This window comes from Ursus americanus, chromosome 13, assembly GCF_024610735.1.
Source record: "Ursus americanus isolate L20-20 chromosome 13, mUrsAme1.1.p, whole genome shotgun sequence".
Classification (NCBI taxonomy): Eukaryota; Metazoa; Chordata; class Mammalia; order Carnivora; family Ursidae; genus Ursus; species Ursus americanus.
The window spans coordinates 30,356,023-30,372,659 of NC_142139.1; the positions used below are offsets into that span (position 1 = coordinate 30,356,023).

The 16,637-nt window shown below is 43.8% G+C and overlaps 1 protein-coding gene across 1 annotated transcript in view; it reads right to left on the bottom strand.

Moving 5' to 3' along the window:
• MAML3 (mastermind like transcriptional coactivator 3) overlaps positions 1-16,637 on the bottom strand; it is a 399,223-nt gene that overhangs the window by 160,228 nt on the left and 222,358 nt on the right. Inside the window, 2 exon segments of the mRNA XM_045798938.2 lie at positions 5,613-5,765; positions 5,767-7,149. Coding sequence (XP_045654894.1) covers positions 5,613-5,765; positions 5,767-7,149 — 1,536 coding nt within the window.

Consider the following 16,637-nt stretch of genomic DNA (forward strand, 5'->3'; position numbering starts at 1 on the left):
AACAATCTCTTGAGCACCCCTTTTTAAGAGCTCTGAGGATGTGCTCTAGCAGTTTGAGGGACTAAGCCAAGAAAGAGGTGGAGGGATCAAGAAAACAGGTAATGTGACATGGAGAGGGGTGAAACATTCCAAGAATAATGGTGAGGGGCAGTTGCAGTATTTCAGTTAAGTAGTAGACCAAGAAAACTGTAGACAGAAGACTGGAGCAAGAGGGTATAAACCTTCAGGAGAGACACTGAAAGGAAGGAAGGAAGGAAGGAAGGAAGGAAGGAAGGAAGGAAGGGAAGAAGGAAGGAAGGAGGGAGGGAGGAAAGAAGGAAGGAAGGAGGGAGGGAGGAAGTAAGGAAAGAGAAAGAAAGAAAGAAAGAAAGAAAGAAAGAAAGAAAGATAGATTGAGGAAGAGAAAAAGAGAAGTGAGAGAAAAGGGAGAGAAAAAATAGGAAAGGGAATGTAAGAAAAACAGATTATTTGATGTTTGATCATATCTCAAGAGTTACAGACTCAGACAAGTTTGAGGATGGATTGAAGGCAGGTGTAAGGATAGCAACAATAAAAAAAAAAGAGGCTATTATTAATTCCAGGGAAAACAAAAAGTTGTATAAGAAAGGAAATATAATCATAGTATACTAAATAATGAAATTGTGACATGCTATGCAAAGATCACTCATGTAAATATAGAATACTTTAAAATCATAATCTGTGATATATCTAGTTATATTGGGAGTTTAGGGTAGAGAAAAAGAGACTCTGTGTGTAGGGGTTATATCCGTGAGGAGGTAGTATAAGCAGATTAAATCCTCATCTTCTATAGAATCAAATCTTTGAAAAATTGAGAACCAGTAACTGATGGAGATAAACAGGAGAAAACAACTTACGAATGGAGGGGATGAAGCAGTGGATTGCTGTTTCTCCTCAGAAGCCTTGCAGTACTATTTAACTTCCAAAACTATGTCATGCATTATTTGAATAAAATAAACAGTATATTTTAAGGAAACTAAACAAAGGGGCTCCAGGTTTTTAAAGTTAAGGAAAATGTATCTTCAAAGAGATTTCCAAGATGGCTGTAAATACTAGAGCTCTGTTCTTTTTGTGGAGATTTTATGGCTAGAAAGCTCATAATAATATACCTCACATGGTACCCAACATATTTTGGTAAAATAAAATTGAAAGGGGAAAACATTCTATAAAATATGAGCATACCTGTTCTCATTGTGATAGACACAGCCACACATAGCAAGCACACAAGGGAAGAATAAAGTAGCACAGTAGTCTATGATTTATCTAGTCCTATGATAGTAACTACTAAAAATTAATTTTGGGAATTATTTGCTTTCTACTATTCCACGTAGGAATTATTTTTGGGCTTTGGGTATCCCTGTAACCTTCTTTGACCAGCAGGCAGTCATTTGCTTTCGGTTTACTTCTTTCATAGTTGCTCCATTGTTTTTTGTTTATCAGACACAGAGACTGAGTTAGCTGTCCCAGCAATCTCATTGTTGTTCTATTGGTTCAAGATAACCACCCCCGATCAAAGGATTCTTTTTAGACCTGTCTTTCCGGTTCTTCTATTTGATCTCAAAAACAGCTCTGTGTTATTTTTGCTAATGCTCTCTCCACTGGAGCTGATAATCAAGTAAACATATTTTTGGCTTGAACTTTGATAATTGCCGTATTTAATGATTTATTAAACATCGTTATGTTGAAGACACAGTGTTAAGTACTATGAAAAAATAGAAAAAATAGAGAGACACACACAGAGACAGAGACAAAGAGAAAAACAGAGAGAGAGAGACAGAGAGATACTGTCTTTAAGAAATGAGATTAGGAAAAGATAATAGATAGACATAACCAAAGGAAGAAAGACATAACCAGAAACACAAATTTTAAAAATTAAAGAGCAATCCAGAAGGCCCAGTATATGATGAAGTTCTGGAGAGTAAAAAAAAAAAAAAAAGAAAGAAAAAGAAAAGAAAAGAAAAAAGATCAAAGAAATAACACAAGAACATAACCCTGAGAAGATTCTAAAGCTTGTAATGGTGGAAATTTTATCGATAGTTTCACTGTCACTGTTTTAGCTGAAGTTTGATGGGACTTGAGAGAAGAAGTAAAAAGAGGATGTGGAGACAGAAAGGAAAAGAGAGGGAGTGTGGGGAGTGGGTTTTAGAACTATCTCTAGAAGCAGGGAGGAATTTACAAATAATATATGTAATGAATAGACAATAACGGTATCACTTCAATCCAACTGACAAGTGGATAAATAAGGATTTTTTAAAAAGAATTAGTGAAGCATAAACTTTTTTTAAAACAGGGGATTTTCTTTGCTTAAAAAGTATTTTTCCTGATGGTAGAATTAATGTACGTATGTGATAGAAAATTAAGAAAATTTAATAAAGTATAAGAGGAAAACAATAATCACAATTTTACCAACCCAAAATACCACTTTTAATATTTTAGTTACTCAGTATTTTTCTACACATATCAAAAAACACAACCTGGATTGTAACATACAAGCTATTGTATGATCTGATTATTTTGCTCATCTTATGAGCATTTCCAGGTGATTAATCACTCATTAATATCATCATTTTCATGTACATTATTTATTTTTCCAAAATATTTATTTTGGTCCCCATTTTTCATTATCATAAGCTTGTTTCATTACCATGAGCATAATTTTTTTTTTTTTTAAAGATTTTATTTATTTATGTGACAGAGAGACAGCCAGCGAGAGAGGGAACACAGCAGGGGGAGTGGGAGAGGAAGAAGCAGGCTCATAGCAGAGGAGCCCGATGTGGGACTCGATCCCGGTACGCCGGGATCACGCCCTGAGCCGAAGGCAGACGCTTTAACGACTGCGCTACCCAGGCGCCCCAACCATGAGCATAATTTTTGTACATAAATCTTTAATTTTCTAATTATAAGGAATAACATGTAAATTCTGAGTAGTGGCATTACTCGACAAAACATATTTGAAATTTTGAAATAAGCTTTTTTTGCTTCTAGTTTTTGATTCCCTCTTTAAAAAAATATCCAGGTAAGTGAGAAATGGCATCTTCTGAGAGAAATGGCATTGTCTGCAAATACCCCAATCAAGTAAACATCTGTATAAGATAATTACCTTGAAATAAATGTTTCAGTATTATTGGCTTTGGTATTCAAGTCGTTCATTAAAACTAAGTGTTGATCATGGTCCTTGTGGCCAACAAAGAGTAAAGTGAATTTTCACTAGCAACAGCAGAAAACAAATTTGAACTACACCTATGTATAATTATATTTTATATCTTGCCTGTAATTTGAGCTCATATTTGTGCAATGTACTCGCATATAGTGTAATTAACTATTCTGAGAGCTATGTAAATACTGCTCCACAATCAGGTGAAAGCATGAAATAAATGGTATGTTTGCAGAAAGATATTCACATGTTTATATATGTATTTTGAAGCTTGTTTCAAACAGTGGTGAGTTAATATTTCATTAAAAAGTGTGCTTTTGCGTGATGGTTCTTTTTGAGGTTAAGAAGTGATTATTCTAATGAGGCCTCAAAAAGGCAGATTCTGTCCACTCTGAAAGTACCTCCTGAGATGGAAGGAAAAGAGGAGGAGCCCACAGATTTAATCCAGAAAACCATCACTTTTGTTTCTACACTTGACTGAGTCCTTTCAAAACATGACCTCTACAGCTCAAGGCTTCGGTTACTCATAGTTAGGCAAGCATAAGGACCTGAAATGAGTACCTTTAAAATTCATGTACCAGCAAAGACAAGAACTTCATCCCAAGTTAGCAAATTTCAAAAGACATTTAGTGAGGGTGGGGAGTGAGGATGGGTTCACATTGCACCCACATGTCTGCAGAGCCTGTGAGTTGGAATTAATCATCTTTGGTCTGGCTCCGAGGAAATACGTTACTGTTGCTCAGTCTGGCTCCGAGGAAATACGTTACTGTTGCTCACATAAAAACAGCAAACGTAGAAGCACAATTTGTATTAACAACAGACCATTCTGACAGCTTGTGATCTCATAAACCTCTGCCGTGTCTGGGCTACAACAAACATCCTTGTGTGTTGCCTGCATTTCTGCCGCCTTCGGAACTTAATATTTAAGTGTATAAAATGTTGCATTTTCCAATGGCGCTTTTTTTTTTTTAATGAAACCAAGATAAAACATAAAAGCTCACATTTCAATGACGTTTTCCTACCAGCTACTGATTACAGCTGGTGTAAACCAAGCTATATTTTTATTTCTCCAGACAGAATTTCTTTGGAGCTGGCCGGCGTGTGCAGACAAGAAACCACTGTGAGGTTTTGGGCTGGGAAGGCTGTGAAGGACAAGAATCAAGCCATAGAGCTCAGGCCTGTCTCTGCAGGCCAGCACCACCTCCTGCTCCACGGCCTCCATGGAGCTGAGCTTCGGGAGGGTGGGTGTGGGGTGGGGCGGCCATGCGGGGAGACGCAAACAGCCCCTAGTGATGCAAGATCTGCCTGTACTACTTCCCAGCGCTTCTAATGCAGCCGCTTGGGGACACACGTCCAAGTACTAGCTAGAACCTGTTTGCACGTGAGAGCCCTGAAAGCAAATAATTGTCTGCAAAATCCCCAACTGTGATGCAAATGTCAGAATCCTGAGAGGACTGAGGCACGGCAGAGCAATTGGGAGTGAAAGGCTGGCTCCAGTGAGTTCACCCACGTTGGAGAAAAGGCAGTAGAACCGCACATTTCCCCAGTCCTTCCCCTAACACCCCAGATAAGGTGTTGAAGGAGCTCTGGCTGCGTGCTGGTCAGGATGACGGGAGTGAATGCTTGTCAATGAGGATTCACTCTCCAACTGGTTGCCACTCATTTTTACCCTAGGTCACTGAGAGCCCTACACCCCTAAACCAGGATGTCATGAAGACATGCAGTGGGAAAGAGGAGAAGTTATTTTGATCCAGCGCTAAGACCGATTCACCATCAACTTTTCCCGAAGGAGCTGCATGCACGGGGAAGGTTTTAGGGCACTCCCAAGTCATGATGTTGAAATAGCTTCTAACTGCTAGTTTAGCAACCGATGCTTAAACACTGAGTGGTCCTACAGAAAACTATCCTCTACTTCCTTCTGAAACTACAGAAAACTCTCCCACATTGAGCCATCAAGAACCCACGTTTCCCTTATTCACAGCTTAGTAAGATAGGCAGAGATCGTTCAGGGCCTTAAGAAACTGCTGCAGACATCGCCACGCCCTCTGGTCTCGCTACCACCCCGAGTCTCAGACTCTACGACCTGGGAGAGAAGCCCCAGAAAGAGCATCACGTTTGCCCCGTGACCTCTACGGCCTGCCTCTCTCGGAGTGAGAACTTGTCCTATTTTCTGGTTCCTTATCTGCTGGCAGGAATAAAAGAAGTTTAATTCCTAGGCCTTCAAACACCGGAAAGCCTATTGTCCCACCCTTTTCCATCTCTTAGAAGAAAGAGAAACCAAACCAAACCCAACCCAAAGCCAAGCCTGGCAGCGCCACGAGGCTGTACAGGCAGGATTCCGCACGCAGGTCCCGAAAGCCGGAGCGCGGAGCGCAGCCCCCGTCGCGGGTCTGAAAGGCGCCAGCGGCGGTGCTCGAAGGGCGCTGGCTTGCACACTCACCTGACCGTGGGACGGAAGCGCGGCGTACGCCAGCGGCTGCGTCATCACTCCCTTCTGCTTCATGAGAAGCATGCGCTTCTGCTCCTCGCTCAGGTGCGCCCTGGGCGCCGGGAGCTGCGGCGGCGGCGGCGGCGGCGGCTGCTGGGGCGGGGGGCGGCGGCGGGGGCGGCTGCTGCTGCTGCTGCTGGATGTAGGGCAGCAGGGCGTTTTTGTTGGGGTTGGCCATCGGGGGGGTCATCCTCTGACTCAAGTCTGCGTTAAAATGGGTCAGAGGCTTAGTGTTGCCGTACGTGAGGATGTTGTGCTGTTTGTTTAAGGAGTTGGTACCCAAGTTATTTGGCTGCTGATTGATCATATTCATGTGGTTCTGAGGGAGGTAGTTATTCATTGTCGTCTTCTGCAGGTTGTTGGCCATGGGAGGCACTATGGGGTTTTGGTTGTTAAAGGCTTGGGGGTACATCATTGGGCTATTTGGTTTTTCCGCAGCGAAAGCTGCTCCGTAGGGGCTGGACGGGGGCCCTAAGGGAGACCAGCTGGAAGTCTGGTTGGCGTGCTGCTGCTGCTGCTTCTGTTGCATGAGCTTGGCCCTTTGTTGCTGCTGCGCAGCCATCTGCTTGAGCTGCTCCGCTGGGGACATGTCGGAGCTGGCCACGGCCACCGGGCCCGACGCGGAGCCCGCCACGGTGACGGCCGCTGGATTAAGGAGATAACCGTTTCCAGGCCGAGGTGGGGCTTGGCCTGGAGTGTGGGCTTGGTTCGGAGTCTGAGGGGACTGGACAGCACAGTTTGCTGGTGAGCTGGCGGGGTTTGCAGCTGCGGGAGTGCTGGCGACCGTAGGTAAACTCGTGGCCGTGGACACGGTAGAAAAGGGAGGGCCAGAAGACGAGGGCCTCGCCTGCGGGGATCCCATGGAGACGTGTGCAAAAGGAGAGTGAGAGGGGTCGCTCTTCACACTTGCACTCTCCTGGGAGAGAGGGGTCTCTGTGGCCGGCTGTGAGAATTCGGGCTCCTTCTTCTCTTCAAAGTCTTCGTTGAACAGGTCCTGTATGTCATCTTCAGGAACCGTGTTGGCCAACTCATCGATTAATTCTTGCCACTCCTGGTCATTCAGGTTAATGTCTGAGAACAGCTTGTTCTGATTTGAAAGAGATGTTTCTGATGTGTCTATGCAAGTAGGGTCATCTAGAGGCTCTTGTTTGAGGTCCTTGCTCTGCAGGATGGTGAAGCTGTCCTCCAGGTCACTGCAACCGTTGACAGGAAGTTTGATCTCTGGAAGCCTACCATTCTTACTTAGGTCTTCTAGAAGCCCAGGAGTGTGAGTTCCACTATTCTGCAAGGGCAGTGAAGGCTTCAGGTCAAGTTGGTGAAGAGGAGAAGCTGAAGGCAGTGGCATGTTGATGGTGTCCATTCCTGTAGGAATGTCCTTTCGTATTCTCTTGCTTGTTGGAGAAAAACTCCCATCACAAGCACCATTCTGTTGGTCTCCATTAAGTGGTGATCGAGCTCCTTCCAACTTCCTTTTCACAGTCTCTTGGAGCTGGGAAAGAAACAGGAAAGAGGGTGAGTAAATCTCCAAGTCATCATTCCCTCTTTGAGCAAGGTGATTTGCAACTGCTGTGAAGTAACTTTTAAATGCTTTATCACACATGGGAAAGAAGTTCTAGGTCTAATTTCAAGAGTGGCCTGGCTTCAAATTCTGTGGGGAAAGGTTTTATCCAAAAGAAGAGCTCATAAGCTAAGAGAGAGAAAACAAAATAAAGATTGGAGGGTGGGGAACAAAAGAAAAAGAGAGAGTTAAAGGCAGTACGTCTCTTACAGCAGAGAATCATCCATTATTATTTTCCAAAGCAATGCAAAATGTGAGACTTGGCCCCAAATGTGTTATACTTGAGAAAGATGTTAATACCTATCTTAACTTTTTCTCACATCTTAACTGAAGACATCAAGGAATTAAATCAACAATATTTTAAAACGCACTAAAAATCCTCCAAGAATATGGAATTTCACATTTACTGAATAGCACAGAAATGAAGATTAATGGTTAACATAACCTACAACTTCCTATCAGTTCTTATTTACTAGACTGCCCAGCACCTTGTGATGGAGCAGCTTGCTCTGCTCTAAAAACATGCTTCCATTGCTTTCCATGCTATCACATTTTCCTGGATTTCCTTCTTTCTCTCCAGCTGCTCTTTCCCGGTGTCATACGTATTCTTCATTCTTTCTCCTAAATGATGGGATTCCTCATTGTTTGCTCATAAGCTTTTGTTCCTGCCCACTCTACATGCTTGCCTACCTGATCACATCCATTACAACAGCTTCAACCGTCTTCTCCAGGCTGATGACCCTGTTAACAACATACCCAGTCCAGTCTTCTCTGCGGAGTTACACCAACTCCAGTGTCCTCTTCCTAGATGTTTCATAGGCATCTAAAACTCAACATGTCTCATCACTGAGCTGGTAATCAAACACGATCATCACCCATGATCCCCATCTCAGTATTTACCCAGTTCTCTACTCAGTTATCTACTCACTTACCCAAACTGGAAACCTGAGCATTCCTTTCAAAATGTCTCATATCACCAACCACCAAGTCCTATGGATTCTACATCTAAAATATCCCTCTAATATGCCCACTCACCTCCAACCTCACTGCTACAATCCTAAGCCAGGATACCATTGTCTCTTGCTAAATTGTTGCAGTAGTCTTCTAACTGGTCTCTTTGCCTTCCCTCCATTCGTCCATCCATTACTCTTTCATCTGTTCTTTTATCCATTGCTTTGCTCTCCAACAATCTATTCTTGATACTGCCATATCTTTCAAGGAATACATTGCCTTTCCTGTTTATAACTCTGCAATGGTTTCCATTGCCTTTAGATTGAAATCCAATCTGAACCTACCTCACCTGGTTTCTGGTCATCATTCCAGCTCATCTTCTTGCTTCTCTGTTTAGTATCACCTCCCTCTCCCCTGCCAAAGGTTTTCTATCAATTCCCTTGAAAGTCTTTCAGTTTCTTAGATGTGCCAAGCTTCCTTCTACCTCCAGGGTGTTGTACATGTTGTTTTCTTTTCTTGGAACAACTTCTCTCCATCCCCTTCCTTACCCCTCCCCAAGGTTAACAGCTACCCATCCTCCAGCTTGTATTGTAGATTTCACTTCCTCTAGGAAATCTTCTTATATACCTTCCCCACCCTAACTACATTAGGTACCTTCTTTGACCCACCTATACTGGGTTGGATATCCTGGAATAAGTTTTTCCAGCAACCTCTACTTCCCCATTAGAGTTCCCACCGTACTTTGGGGCGATTGCTTGAGTGTCTGTTTTGTGAGCTCCAAGAAGGTAGGTACTCTGACTGAGTACTCTGGGTACCCTTGCGGCTGCGCCTAGTGCTCAGGTTCATTGTAGTACTTAATAAGGAACGGCAAATTGAATGATTAATTCTATTGTCTATTCACAGAAGCTGAAAGAGGTGAATTTTAATCAGAGCAGGAGGCAGCCCCATTGACCATAGGAATTCCTGACTTTTTTTTCTCTTTTTTGTGCCATGGGTTTGGCTTATTTATAGGAAAGATCATGTTTGCATAGATTGCTAGCAATTTAGTGCACAATCAAATAGAGGGCCCCAGTGTGCACGTCTGTGATGGATGAAGCCATGTGATGCTCCTTCAGCCCAGGCCAGCACCGTCCATCTGTAGCCCCAGCCTTTTGGGCAGATCCCTAAGGCCCCTACGAGAGAATGTTTTGCTCAAAAAGCTTCAGGTCAAAGCAGACCCAGACCTCCCAGGTAGGGACTTTGTGCATCAGGAGTGTGCGGGTTGTGGGGCTTTTGCTTTCCTGTTCTGTGGGAATTTTTGCCACTGGAACTTCAGTCCAATGGGAACTCTTACCCTGGAGAATGTGGAAAGTGTTGTGTCCACTGAACTGGACTTATCTGAGAAGTCCAGTTAAGAAAACTCTCGTTAACTCTATGGATTTATTAACTACAAACCTAATTCACCCATCTGCTCCCTTCATTTTTGCCAGAAAGGGCCAGTGTATGGGGTTCTGGTCAAAGAGCTCGGCACAGGGTAGGTACTGAGGAAATGCCTACTGAATGTCCAGAGGAAGACTAAGTCAGGTTAGAAGAGGGGGGGAGGGTTCAGTAACTTTACAGAGTGGAAGGCAGAAGGCAGGATGACACGGGGAGCAGAGAGGAGGCAGCGCGGTCCTCTACTTGGGCTCTCTCCTATTCCTGACAAAGGTGCAGGTGTCACCGAAGCAAGGGAAGAGAGGAACAGAACTCCCTCTGACCCCGCTCGTCAGCGCTCACACGTGGAGCTGCGAGGCTCTAGAGGAGCCCTATGTATAATAAAACCAATCTGCAGGTGATGTGGGGGATCCCAAGCAGTGCCACTTTATTGCTATTCTCTCATAAGTAGAGGATTCCATTTCAAAAGCAAACAGAAAAAGTCCTTGAGTAAAAATCCAGTCTAACCCTCGTTCCTAAATCTTATATTTTTAATCACAACACGAAACACTGTCTGCAGTCACTTGGTAGAAACCCCAGAATTGCTGAAAACAAGGGCCTCACTGGGACACACTGGAATTTGACTTCAAAGAAGATACTGGCTCAAGCCATCCTATGAGGTAGAAACTGCTAGAAAATCATGTCACTTATTGAACAGACCAGGAAACCGTGGTTCTGAACACAGGTGTGGCAGACACCTGACTGTAGCTCCAACACACAGCAGCAGGTCCAAGTATCACAGCTTCGGGGCCTAAAGAAGAGAAGACGGGGGGCCCCTGGCACCACCTGAAGCTATGTTAAAAAAAAAAAAAGTCATAAAAATGAACCTGACTTTATTCTAGAAAGTTCAGGTCCATGATTCTGTTCGAGGTCATGAAATAGATGGGGCAGGATGGGGAAATAAAGACAAATGGTCTGTTTGTTCCTCTGTAAAACAGTGGTGGCTGAGACCATGCTGAAGGACAGGTCTGGCTGGGAACCCCAAGTTTCACCCCTTCTCAGCTGACGGGGCCTACCTGGGTGAGGCAGTACTGAGCAGTAATACAGAAATAGGAACCCTGGCTCTGCTAGAATGCCTGGGGTCAAACCTCAGACTACCACCTCCCTCTCCCGCCCACCACCTAAGAGTTAATACATATAAATATTGTCTGGTACTTAATGCATGTTAGCTATGATCCCCTCCATTAGAAAGTGAGCTACATGCGGGAAGGGATTTTTCTGTTTTGTTCACTATTGGGTCCCCAGTAGCTCATAGTTGTTGGTCGATCATTATCTGTTGAATGAATGCATCCTGGGAAACTTATTTAACTTCTAAGCTTTGGCTTCCTTATCTGCAAAATGGGTTAATAACATCTAGCTCATAGGGTTACTGAGAGAACAAACTTAAATGCAATAATATGGGAGATACCCAGTAAGCCCCCACACTAAGCCTTAGCTATTATTATCTTTAAAATTCAGTAATACCAGTATAGTCACAACTGTGAGGTCGATTACTTTCTGGATCTTCAAGCTACGAATGGGCAGAATGATAATATTTTTGTTCCCTAGCTGGCAAAATCCACGTTTTCCAAGGACCTGGTGTAGCTTTTTTAATATGAGCAACAAAAATCAAGTTTGCAATTCAAGCCCAAGTCCAAGTGCTAATGCATTCGTGCCCTAGACTGTAGAGCGGCACTAGATTGTTGAGGTTCAAATTGAATGCATTTTCAGCATGTGACCTGAATGGAGATGCTGAGTATTTCCTTTTCCTTGAGGGCCTCAAGTTCTCCACTGCTGGCCCCTTTAACCAGTCTCTTGACATATAGCATTTGGGAATATAAGAAAGACATCACTGAATATGCTACGTTGTGGTTTTATGTGTTGTTTAGTTGTGTCCAAAATAGTTAGAACAATCTTCGCATCCCTACTGTCTGTCTCATCACCCTTTGCTACAGGGGAAGGTGGTCTGTGAGTCTAATTCTGTTATGTCCCTCTTGGGAAACAGAAGGAAAATAGGCAGGAAGAAGGAGAACCTGTGAGTTGAGAAGGCTGTGGAGCTCGCAAGTGCTCTGCTCAGTGAGCAGGAGGATGGCTGACTGAATAGAAGGGTAGCCTTGGGACCCCCTGCCACCCAAGGACTCAGGTAAGAGTCTCATTCCAAATGGCTTCATCTTGCGGAAGTCCCTGGCCCTTCTGCCTTACGAAGCTGGAAGCTTCTTAGTATGATTTGTGCCCTTGTGGAAGAATCACAGAAAGTCTTTACTGAGCCTCAGCTTCCTTGTTCCTGTATTACTATTATTACATATAAATGTTTTCTCCCATTAAGGGAGGCTGTGGTGCCAGGAGCTGAAGTGCGCTGTTCATCCCATGCCTATGACAATATGGGCCGCTATCACTTGTCAATTACTCTGAAGGAAACAATTCCTCCTCCAGGATGGCTTCAGCACAAGTCTCTCATCTCCAGTGTGGCTTGATAGCGTGGGTTTCTGTGAAACCGTGATGTGCGTGTATGTGTAAGAGAGAGAGAGAAAGAGAGAGACAGACAGACAGACGGGGGTGGGGGGGATGGGGGTAGGGAGAGAGAGGAACTGAGAGACACAGAAAGAAATTAAGGGGTGGAGAGAGACAGAATGGTTTGGGGGGGTGATATGACACTCACACCAGTAGTAAGAAGAATAGCTTTGCCTTTGGGGTTATAAAGCACTTTCACACAGGATCATATTTTATCCTCATATAAAACCTTTGGGGCAGGTCATGTGCTGGTCTTACGGCTCTACGGGGAAAAGGTCAGTGTTTTGGAGAAGGTGGAATGGGGAGGGGTAGATGACACCCATCGCAGGGATGAGGAACAAAGCTAAGATTACCAGGCCTCTGCTGGCACGGAGGGGCTTCTTAGAGGTCCCCCGGGCCAGCACATCCACGAAAAAGAGATTCTTCCTTTCGGCTTTTAGCAGTGCTAGTAAGTTAAAAAACAAAACAAAACAAAAACCTCATATTGCCTTGTCCCTAATTTTGCATGAAATTGGGCAGGGTCATGGAGCCTGGGAATAAAGAAGACGATACTACTATTAATAATATAGCCTTTAAGATGAAAGCCATCGGGGTAAGCCATCAGATTCCTTGTCTCCCACGCCTAATGCTCGTAAAAAGTAGGGTTTATTATAACTATCTTATGGAGAAGGAACTCCAGGCATAGTGAGATTAAGCAAGATTACAAAACGACAGAGCTGGGGCAGGGAGAAGGGGGAGGGGCTCAATCCAGGTTCAAATTCAGACTCAGGTCTGACTGCAGAGCCACACCACACCCGCCCCCGGGATGGAAAGCCTGGCTGTGCCTTCATCACTGGCGCTGGACTCTGATGCTGATTGTCAGAATGTTCTCTCAGACTGTTTTCAGGAATCATCCCCGATTCTATCCTCTCCTCACCACCCACACCCAATTAAACCTCAAGAACTATCTGTTCTTATCATCTATGAATTTTATTTTCATCTTCCACCCCCAATGCCACTGCATCCGTTCAGATCATCAACACTTCTCTCGTGATTTCTGCAGCAGCTCCTGAACGACTCTCTCTGCCCCAGTCTTCCTCGCTCCCCTCCAAACCTGTTCTCTGCACTCTGCCTGTAATTTGCTTTATAAAGTGTGAACCTGGCTGTGCCCATTCCTCACCTGCAGCTTTTCTGTCTTCAGCATCACCTAAATCCCGCACAGAGGCCCTCCGCAACTCGAGCCTCACCTCTGCTTACTCACCTCTCCTGTCTTAGCTATCACCTCTAGACTTCTTCCCTTCCACCTGTCCCCCCACGCCACCAATCAACTCTAAACCTTTGGCTACACGTAATTATCTGCAGTTCTCAGGACATATGGTGTTTATTCTCTGTCTTCTGGGCCTTTGCATTGGTTATATATCCTCTTATCCAACTTCTTCATCTGACCAATTCTATTTGTCCTTCACAATTCAATTTAGACATTACCTTCTCTACGGTCACTCTCGACAGCCCCTCGCACAAGTCCTGATCCTGGAGGCCGTCCATGTGCTCCCATGGCATTCTCATACACGTCATCCTGTAACTGCTTTCCTGTTTCTTCGTGGGACTGTACATACAAAGGACTGCTAAGGCCATCTCTCAAATGACTACACTGCATTTATGGGATTATCCTCCAAACTAGGCACTTGAACATGTTGGCCTGCCTAGCATTTTCATGACAATTGAGTAAACGTCCAATTTATTTTGGTTCTTTAAAGACGCTGGAAATGGCTTGTGAACTGTCCCCTCCTCAATATTTTTGAGGACTCTTAAGGATTCAGGGAATCTATGTAGAGAACCAGCAAAGAGCACAGGAAGGGAATCATGCAAAGGGAAACTGAAACCAAAACCAAGAGACTTCACGTGCCACTACCAAGGTCAGATGTTTTGACAAGTGTGTCAGCTCAAAACACTGGATATTTTCGTAGCTGAATTTTTTGAATTTCCATACAAAGGCTTTAAGTGGTTTTCACTCACCAACCAACAGCGTGAGTGAACTTTCTTCACCATATTAGAAATACGACCATTTCCCAGGACTTGAAGATGAACTGGAATTTCGGTTTGCGAGGCTCAAAGAGAACACTTTGATCTGCTCCAATCAAACCAGGAGATGATTCACTGTATCAGTTTTCATACGGTCAGTCTCTTCTCATTCTACCAGTAGATAATAAGCTTATGAACACATGGATACATGTGAAGAGTGACCCAGAATATTCATGTGTTAGATATTTTAATTATTAGAGTATGAATGGTATGCAGAAACACCTCCGGAACTGTCTTCCAGATTTAAGCACCCTTAGAAAGGATCTTTGGAGGTTTATTTAGAGGTTCAATTTTCTAGACCATTCATTATCCAACTCTAAAGTGACCTGGGGAGCTGTTAAAAATGCAGGTTTCTTAGTCCCGTTTCCACAGTTTCTGATTAGTAGCTCAAGGTGGGACCCAGCGTGGGACATGGGTTGGAGGCACCGGTATCTAAAGAAATAAAGAAAAAAACAAAACCCTCGATTCCTCTGAGGTAATTGGTGCAGGATCCCTAGTTTTTAGGAATTCTGATCCAGAATAAGAATTCTGTTGGAGTTCTGACATTCTGAAGTTGTTGGTGTGATTTAAAAAAAAATACACATACACACACAAACCCAATGTCCATATAAAGTGTTCCCGAGTTAATTGGTGATACTCTGGGACAGCTCACAAACAGGACTAAGAAACAACACTCTAGACTGTTTAGTTCAAACCTCAGAGGATCTTGGATTCTACAAGACTTCTCATGAAAATGTTTATTTTTTTTTACATTTTAGGTTTCTCTGAGCAAAGTAATATCCGAGACCATTTTCTCCCTCCACATTATATACTTCCCTTCAGTTTCATTCAAACGAACAGAGGGCGCGCTGTGCACCCATGTGCTGGGCGCTGAGGGGTGGGCTCGGTCCTAAGAACAAAGACCACACCCGAAAATAAATGCGTGTCAGACATGTATGGACAAAAGTTGAGGACTTTTTTCTTAAGGAGATCTATGTGACGGGCAGAGCAACACAAAAAGAAAAAGAGAAATCTTATCACAACTCCTGAAGTCCTCCTCGTCAGCCTTATACACTCCTAACATTATTTTAGAAAGAAAACAACTTTACTACATAATAAAAGTCATATGAAAAATACACACACACACACACACACACACACTTTTCCTGAGAGCCAAGAGGTAAAAACCTCGACTTGTGACCATCCCAGGACGCAGCTTCTCTGGACCCGATCAGTGGGAAATGTTGGGTCTCTGGGCGGAATGTCAGCCATGGGCAGTTAGAAATCCCCATTCTGAAACGCCCAGGAGGAAAAGGATCATCTTTAAAGGGTCTTCACCCTCCTGGTGGTTATCTGTAACCTCAGCCACAGAAGACCACGGGAACGCTGGGGCACTGCTCAGCCCCCAGCTCAAGGGAACAGGGACATTCAGAACATTCTGGGGGACTTTGAGGTTATTTTTAGGAATGACCATGATCTTTTTCCTTTCTCCTGTGAGTCAGATTTAAAACTCTATTTCCAAGGAGCCTTAGGTATACACAAGAGTGATCCTGCCTCTCTTCAGTGTTTGAAACACGGATGCTCACCCAATTCCAGCTGTGAGGTGCCAGACTACAGAACTTTTTAAAAGCAATTTGTGTGTCTGTGGCTGGATATTTATGTATGCTTTTATCCTTCAGTTCTTCTTTTTTTTTAAAAGATTTTATTTATTTATTTGAGAGAGGGAGAGAAGGAGCAGGGAGGGGGAGGGGCAGAGGGAGAGGGAGAAGCAGACTCCCCGCAGAGCAGGGAGCCTGACATGGGGCTTGATCCCAGGACCCTGGGATCATGACCTGAGCCAAGGACAGCCGCTTAACTGTGAGCCACCCAGGCGCCCCCTATCCTTTAGCTATTCTTAAATGTGTAATAAGCACCAACTGAATATACACCATATTGAGAGTGGATCATAAAACAGCAGCAGCAGTGGCAGTCAGGCCCTTGACATTTAGAAACACTAAGTCCCAAGATCTCAAATCTCCATACTTCCAAATACATAAATGTTCATACAGGCTCTTGGCTTTCTCTCAATTGAATGAATAAATTCTATTTTCATCACAAGTCACACGAATCCTGTGTACTTTTTATATCTGAATTTATAACATTTTTCACAAGCTTCATACATGTAGTTCAAATTGGTGCTTCAACGATTATTAACTACTCGTTAAAAGCTGAGACTGTTATCTCTGCAAATGCCAAGGTTATATGATTTTCAAATCTCCTCACATAGCTTTTGGTAGAAAGCTCTAAACTTTTTTTTAAAAAAGATTTTATTTATTTATTTGAGAGAGGGAGAGAAGAAGCAGGGAGGGGAAGGGGCAGAGGGAGAAGCGGGTTCCCCGCTGAGCAGGGAGCCTGACATGGGGCTTGATCCCAGGACTCTGGGACCGTGACCTGAGCTGAATGCAGATGCTTAACTGACTGAGCCACCCAGGCACCCCGAAAGCTCT